Source organism: Peromyscus eremicus, chromosome 2 (assembly GCF_949786415.1).
Source record: "Peromyscus eremicus chromosome 2, PerEre_H2_v1, whole genome shotgun sequence".
In the NCBI taxonomy this organism is placed as follows: domain Eukaryota; kingdom Metazoa; phylum Chordata; class Mammalia; order Rodentia; family Cricetidae; genus Peromyscus; species Peromyscus eremicus.
This window is the reverse complement of record NC_081417.1, coordinates 67,234,938-67,243,023: the sequence shown is the minus strand read 5'-3', so window position 1 is coordinate 67,243,023 and position 8,086 is coordinate 67,234,938. Positions and strand designations below refer to the sequence as shown.

Genomic DNA, 8,086 nt, shown 5'->3' with positions numbered 1-8,086 from the left:
CCCTGAGAGCACCTCAGAGGAAATTAAAATGGAATCCTAGGACCCAAGGCAATCCGCCTCAGCAACTCCGCACATTAGCACTGCATCACCACCTTCCCATGGTCAAGTGGAGATGGGAAGCCACAGGCAAGACAGCAGGGGTGCCTTCTCACATCCATGCGGCCTTTTTTAGACCCTCCACCCACACCTATAGGGAAAGCCTCCTCAAATATTGTAATGTTTCCAAAAATAAGAGATTATTTTCGCGATCTTCTCAGACACTAAAGCTGACTGCTCCCGGTGGAAGGAGTAAGTGAGCTGACTCCTCCAGCCAAGCCAGCTGGCAGCCATGCAGAGGATGCACACAGACACAGGTGCGGACGCCCACGCTCTGGGCGCATTTGTGGACGCCAGCTTCGAGTCTGGCCCACCCAGGCTGTTTTCCTGGGTTTGGGGAGGGGCTCCTCCTACGTCAGGCCACCTGACCCTACATTACAGAAGGCAGGGGAAGTGGAGCAGTGGTCCCTCCCCTGACCTACAAGTCTCCACAGCAGGAGCAGGGGATGGCCAGGCCCACCCTGCCCTCAGCCTGAGAGCAGAGCCATGCAGGCGCTGCCCTGCCCCACACTCCCGCCTGCTCAAGAGCTGCCTAATCCTAATCCGTAAAGAGAAAACAACTGCATTGTTTGGTATTTGCTCCTCAATAAACACCCGCTGACATGCATTGTGCTTTGCATTTTATGCAGGATGTTCATGAGAATCTAAAGGGGTAGGCTGGCTCCGTGGACACAGTGCTTGACTTGAATGAGTGAGGAGCAGAGGATGGATCCCCAGCATCCACAGAAGAGCCTGGCCAACATGGAGTTCTGCAGGGAATGATCAAGGAAGACACCTTAAGTCAAACTGACCTCTACACACATGTGCCTCAGATATGTGGACATATATATACACACACACACACACACATTACATACATATGCAAAAAAAAAAAAAAAAAAAAAAAAAAAAGGCAAGGAGGGACTCAGAGCCCCTTCCACATGCCCCAAACCAGGCTAAGCCCTCATTGGCTCCTGCCCCGGAACTCTGTTTCATGAGCTCCACCTCACTCACACGAACCGGAAGTACAGAGCAATTAAGGTGCATCAGGTGGATCCAGGCAAAGCAGATCTGTTTCTGAGGAGCTGTTAGCATCATTCTAGAACGATCTCCTCGGGGTAGAATGCTTGAGAGAAGAGCTAGAGACACGAGGAGGCACTTTTTAATGAATCACATATGTGTTTTCACAATTGACTGGGACAAAAACAAGATCCACAGTCTACCTTCTCACTGATGTTTTCTTGAGACAGGGTCTCCTGTAGCCCAGGCTGACCCCAAACTCTCTGTGTAGCCAGTGATAACCCTCAACTTCTGATTCTCCTACCTCCACCTACTAAGTGCTGGGATTAGGGGTGTGCCACCAAGCCTATTAAAAAAATGAGGTGCTGGGGATTGAACCCAGGGCCTCGTGCATGCTACACAGGCACTCTACCAACTGACCTACACCTCGAGTTCACTGACGGTATTTTTAACCGTTCCTACTCGCTTTAACAAGTCGGCGAGCTCTGGGAACAGATCTAGGGTCATCCAGACACCTGCATTACTGAGTAGTATCCACAGCAGCTGCTCTATCACAAACCCTTACACTGATTTAAATGATCAAATACTATTTAAGAACCAACTTGAAAACTGAGTTTCATGCAGAATATGACATTTCTCCCTGGCACTACCTGGTGATAAAAATTAAAAGTTATACAAACATGTCTTAAAGTCACAGTGGCTAAGCACTACTAAACACCACCCGCCACCTTCCCGGTAGGCATTGCTAGAAATACACTCTCAAGTTTGGATGTTCTCTGTAATCCATAGTGTTTCTTTGAAATTTCAGGTTTGGTTAGTCTGTTTTGGTCCATATGAACATTATGAGAGAGTTTTGACTGTGGCAGCAACACATAAGTAAGCAAAAAAGCATTCTTTATTATATAAATCTAGACCACCTCATCTAACTCACACTTGAAGAAATCAACACGATGTTTCTAGTGTTCATCTCACCCCACTGAGAAAACTCTAACTCGACATTTGAGGTATTATCAGTTTGTGCAAAGTACACATACCCAGGGATCCTTGTAAGTACCAAAATAAAATATTTACCTTCTTGCTAGTGAGAATAAAAGGCACCATTGTAAAATGCACATCTTGATAGGGAAAAAAAAAATCCTATCAGCCTTTCCAAATACCAAAGGTAACATCTTAGGATTGCCCTTAGAAAACAGGGTACTGGGAGACATTTTTAAAGTTTTCAAAATCTGTACAAAACTTATTCACATTCTTGTGAAATCCAACACATTCACAAATGGCAACCATGCACTTCCTCCATCTCACTGGGTACAGAGTTCATGGCCATGATGGGCTTCTTCCTTGACAAGGCGATGCACTATGACACGTGTTCCTTGAAGACCCATTTCTGTTTATCTGAGTTGGTGCAGTCCCGCAAGAGTGGTACAAAACCGTGGCCAACGTCCTTCTTCGTGGCTTCGACACATTTCCCGGTCTGTTTGTGAACTAAAGTGCCGTCCTACAAATGATAACAGACGTTGCATATTCAAGATGATTTTTAGTGACTCCTCAGAAAAGCCTCATTTCCTGTAAGGCAGATTCTGGAGACCCCAGGGAGTGATTTTTAGCATTTCAGAAATGTGCCAGCCACGCAAAACAGCGCCACCTGCTGGCTACTCAAGAGGATGGGTCAGCACCTCTAGCTTGTCTCCCCAGAAACCACAAGCAAGATTCTTTATTTACCTCCCTTGGGTCTCTTCACTACCTAACTCCATCCCTTATAACTTCCTTCTCCTGAGCATTTAACAGAGTCAGGAGACCTGGCCATACTCCTAACTTGGCTGCAGCCGGGTGAGGGACCCGAGCGCCCCGGCTATCTGTTCCCAGCCTGGGTAAGAGGCAGTGGGTCTCACAGGGCATGGGATCTTTAATGGCCCTGCTTCTCTCTCCCCATCCTGGCCCAGGGCATGGGGAGCCCTGTCTTTGCTGTGTCTCTTGTCCCTCCCTCTCTCTGTGGTATAAGCTGTATCCCCGTAAGGAATTTAACAAAGGCCCAGTCAGAATGCATAATCTCCCAGTTCTGAGGGAGAGAGAGGCCTTGTAAGCAGCTAGATGCTGCTGACCCCAACTCTTCCAGGGCCCCCCAAGTTACCTCCCAAGGAGGCTAAAAGTAAGTGACTCACTATAGGACCTCTCTGCCCTGCCTTCTACACAAACTTAAAACTTACTTCTTAAGTGATCATTAAATTTTAAGGTAAAATTATTTGTGTGTGTGTGTGTGTGTGTGTATGTGTGTGTGTGTGTGTGTGTGTGTGTGTGTGTGTGTGTGTGCAAGCAGAGACCAGAGGAAGACATGCCATCACCTCCACCTTCTTTACTTGAGACAGGGTCTCTCCTGAATCTCACACTCACCGGTTTAGCCGGCCAGCTTGCTCTGAGGCTCCCCGACTCCCAAGGGCTGCCTCCCCAGTTTTGTCTTTTTAGGTGGGCACTGGAAATCTGAATGCCTATCCTCTCGCTCATATGGCGAATGCTGTATCCTCTGAGCCATCTCTCCAGCCCTACAGTGAAATTCTTAACGCAGTGTGAGGCCAACCTTGTTTCTACATCGTCCTATCACTCTCTGGGGTTCGGCACAGCTTACAAACAGAAGATAAATGTCAAGGGAAGAGGAGAACAGATGGTAGGGTGTGTGGATTACTCTGCCTAGTCGGTTTTAGTTTAAGACAGGGTCTTGCTGGCCTGAAGTTCACAATCCCCCTGCCTCAGCCTCTCAAGTGCTGGGATTATAGGCGTGCAACACTATAGGGTTCAGCTCTTCCAGGGAGCCTGCAAAATCCACTGCTTATTATTATGTATTTCAACTTTGAACGGGATTTCAGATGAACCCATTCATGAGCAGTGCAGAGCAATCTCTGTCCATCCCTGGGGCTAGTCAGGAGTAGATACTGGAAGATAACTCCTTTTTGTTTGGACTTACCTCCTCCAGCTCTTTGTAAAGCCTGTTGGCAGAGGGCTACGGGCCGGTGCCTTCTAGGTGAGCAATGACACCAAACTCTTAATCAACAGTATCTGGAAAGCCAGCTCCATCCCAGACTGTCTGCTCGGTTACATCCACGAGTCTCAATAGGGCCTCAGCTTCCCCGGGAAGTCCTGGGAACCCACTGAGTCCTTCCTGGGGCAGGGCAGGGCTGCTGTTAACAAGCCCATTGCAGAGCAAGGGGGGAATGAGGCTCAGAGAAGCAGGGCGACTCATGCTTGGGTCTAAGCTCATGTTCGAGCGCTTAGACCTCTATGACACTTGAATTAACAACTCCATCTCACTCCCATCCATTTGTGACAACTCTACTTCCTATTACGACCTGCTGTTGCTCATGGTGTAAGAGAAAATACTCAAAGAGAAGAAAGCCCCACTGTCACCAGAAGCCACAGACTCTGCAGTCACCTCCCAGCGTCAGTGTCTGAGACCCCCTGGGACCAGGCTAGAGAGGACACCTGGCTTCCACGCTGTCTTACAGACCCGGATAGATGGCAGAGAGCTGCCCATCACTGACCTCATGTAGGATGAACTCCTGATTCTCCGGGACGGTGTCGCTGCAGAGATGCATGATAAGGACATCCTTCCCTTCCTCCACAGCTATGCAGGCCTCAGGCTGGCGGGTGTTGTAGCGTATTTCCTTCTGGGATGTATACTCGAAAAACTAACAATGGGGTGACCAACACGCGTCAGTTTACCTTGTGATGTGGAAGAAGATGCCCTGAACAAGATCACCCAGGGCAGCAGTTCTCAACCTGCATATCAGGTGTTTCCACCACGATTGACAACAGGAGCAAAACAGCAGTTATGAAGTAGCAATGAAAATAACTATATGGCTGGGGGTCACCACACCATGAAGAACTGTATTAAAGGGCTGCAGCATTAGGAAGGTTGAGAACCACTGCTCTAGGGGGAAAAATGGGGTGGACTGGGCCACCAGCGCCCCACCCCACCTCTGCCATGACCCTGTTAGGGCTCCAGGTGTCTTGCAGCCCTGAGCTGACCTCTAATGCAGTGTGTGGTCAGTGTGGTGGAGCGTTCCTCTCTTATCCAGCCCACTTACTAGACAGGGAGGGTGGGCTGGGGCTGGGTGGGAAAGAAAACGGACCTGTCTTAGGGGCTGTCTGCAACCTTCAGCAGCCACTTCTCCTCTGCCTCAGTCTCTCCCTCTTCCAATTAAACAGCTATTAAAAAGGCCTGGAAGATTTGGGGCATGGGGTACACTCAGTGGTAGAGCATCAGCTTAGTGTGGGCCACCACACTGGCCTCGCACTGCATTAGAGGCTTAACACCCTACCCCACCCCACCCCCCAAAAGAAAGACTTCTCTCATGCCAGGCAACATGTTTGCTACTCTGGTGTGCTTGGCATCTCTACAATACTTGGGGATGATCCTGGTCCCTGGTCCCACTGCAGAGTGGGAATAAGGGTTCTTTCTCAGAAGGGCCCAAGAAGCTATACTTCTTAGCACTTTTGACAAGGCACCTTCTCCTGCCTCTAATACACGGTGCAATGCTTCTCCATCCATCTCTAAAGGGCTCATCAAACAGGAGGCTAGGATTTGGGGTGAGATGGGCCTGAACTCGGAGGGTTCCGGTGGATATCCTCAGCTTGGAGGAGCAGGGCACTAAGAAGTATTGAAGAGCCCAAATAATCTAAGGCTGGGGGGTGGGGTTGAAATGATGGCAGTCTGGAAGTTCAGGCTAGGAGGAGGCTTACACTCAAATGGTGAGCAGGAGTGGGAGAAAAATGCTGTCTCTCCTTCTCTCCATCTCCGGGTGTCTGGGGCTCCTCAGAGCAGTGAAGCTCTGTAGGTCCCAAACCAATCCATCCCCAACGTCTGCATCCCTGGTGGTGACCCACTCAGGCACATCAACCTCTTTCCTGAGCTGTCTCGGGCTCTAGTCCTCAGAAAACCTAAAGGTGAGCCTCTCTGCCCAGCCTGACCCACAGCACTTAAACCAGAAAGATCTGCCTGGGCCCCACCTGAGGCAATTTCCCCAACACTGTTTTGATACCATGCGTCAAAACTTATTTTATAAGAATTCATTCTGGGGCTGACTTGCAGTTAAAAGTGCTTGCCACCGAGCCTGATGACCTGAGTTCAATTCCCAGAACCCACAAAGTAGGAGAAAACCAACTCCCACAAGCTGTTCTCTGACCTTCACACTCATGCCATGGCTCACGTACACACACACACACACACACACACACACACACACACACACGTAATCTTTAAAAAAAAACTTTAAAGGAACTAATTCAAAGGAACCCTATAAAATATAGATCTATGACTTTCTTCTTTCTGATCCAAGTTAGTGACAGAGTTACCTTCAATGACAAAAACAGAGAAGCGGATAACCAGTTAACTAGACAATAATGAAAGCATCAAGTCAAATTACCAAGAGGCCACAGGGAGTGACACCTTCAAAGGACACCCGGCAACACACATGTGACTAAGTTAAAGAGTGTGGAAGCAGCGCTGTAACCACTCCCAGCACGTAATCTAGCGCTTTCACGCCAACACGGGAGGGAGAACACGTAGGTTCAGTTTCGTTGTCCTTCTGAGTCTCGCCACTTACCCCTTTCCACTGTTTATATTATAATCCTCTGATGGATTGGCAAGTGGTGGTGAGCAAGAAAGGGGGCTTCCCTGGAGGAAGCACGTCCAGGGGTACGTCCTTGGGATGGATCTTGCCCTGGCCCTCTACTGTATCCCTTTTCTCTACCTTGACCCCATGATGGGAACTGCTCCACCTCACATTCCTGCTCCCATGATGCTCTGCCCAGGCACACAGGGCCAAGCCACCATGAGCTGAACGCTCTGAAGTCCTAGCCCAAATGACCTTCCTCCCTTGGGGTCTTCCTGTAATGGTGACTCCAAAGTAACAGACACCAGTGAGTCCCACCCGCTAGCCTAGTGCTCTGCCACTGAGTCGTACTCCGACAGGAAAAGCACACGAAACCCAGATATTTCACTTTCTAAAGAACACGCAGAGGGCTGGTGAGGTGGGTCAGCTGGTTAATTAAAGGCTCTGACGGCCTGAGTTCTATCCCTGGGACCCACACAGTAGAAGGAGAGAACAAATTCCAGCATTTGCCTGCTGTCTTCACACACACCACAGGCACACGTACACACACGTACACAAATAAATAACTAAACAAATACAATACAAAGTTGTTTTTTTAAATTAGAGTGACAAGCTTGCCCCTTCCCTGCTGAGGCCCACACCTACCTGGTTCTGCCCCAACCCGTGGCAGAGGTACAAAAGGACCTGGTAGCCGTCGATCTGGTTTTCATTAGGAGGGTTATAGTCAAAGCAGTACCCTCGGAGTCCTTTGTTCTGGAGCTAAAGGAGACACAAAGGTGGCACCTGGGTCTAGACTTCTACACACCAAGAGATGTCACACAATCTTGACATCTAGTGGGGAAAACACGATGAGGAGAGAGGCCCCAGCGGCCACCCCAGGGGGAGGAGCCCTGCCCCTCTGCCTAGCTCTTTCTAGTCATAAACGCTTTCCCGTGTTGAAAACAGGTGGGAACTTGGCCCCACTTTAAGATGACAAGCCTGGCCTGAAAGCTGGCATCTCTCTCTCAGCCACAGCCTTATTGCTGCCCTGGCCCAAACGTCTCTGGGTCAGGGCCTCGCTTCCATGGTAAAGAAATATGGAGGAGAAAAAGGTGCAACTCACAGACAGTACCACGAGTGAACATTCCACAGACAACCAAGCCTGGTACAAGTGGTCATTAATGAGAAAATGTGGAGGTGTGACTCAGGCTAACGGAGCCTTCTGAAGCAAGATGTGACAGTCCGACACAGTGTGGGGATCCCCACTAGAATCCGCAACCCCTCAAAGAGCAACCCCAGGAACCCGAGGAGTGCGCATTACAACGGCAGAGTGAGCGGCAGCAAGGCTGAGCGGTCATGTGGTAGGCCACGGTAGTGGTCTGACCCCTAAGATAATGCCGCACTCACAG

The 8,086-nt window shown here is 49.5% G+C and overlaps 1 protein-coding gene across 1 annotated transcript in view; it reads right to left on the bottom strand.

Moving 5' to 3' along the window:
* Positions 1-1,972: 1,972 nt before the first annotated feature.
* Positions 1,973-8,086, bottom strand: part of Galnt12 (polypeptide N-acetylgalactosaminyltransferase 12) — a 30,058-nt gene continuing 23,944 nt past the window's right edge. Inside the window, exons 8-10 of the mRNA XM_059254318.1 lie at positions 7,344-7,457; positions 4,626-4,772; positions 1,973-2,590 (exon numbers count right to left, since the gene is read on the bottom strand). Of these exons, the coding sequence (XP_059110301.1) occupies positions 2,450-2,590; positions 4,626-4,772; positions 7,344-7,457 (402 nt within the window). The 3' untranslated portion in view covers positions 1,973-2,449. The remainder of the gene's footprint in view (positions 2,591-4,625; positions 4,773-7,343; positions 7,458-8,086) is intronic.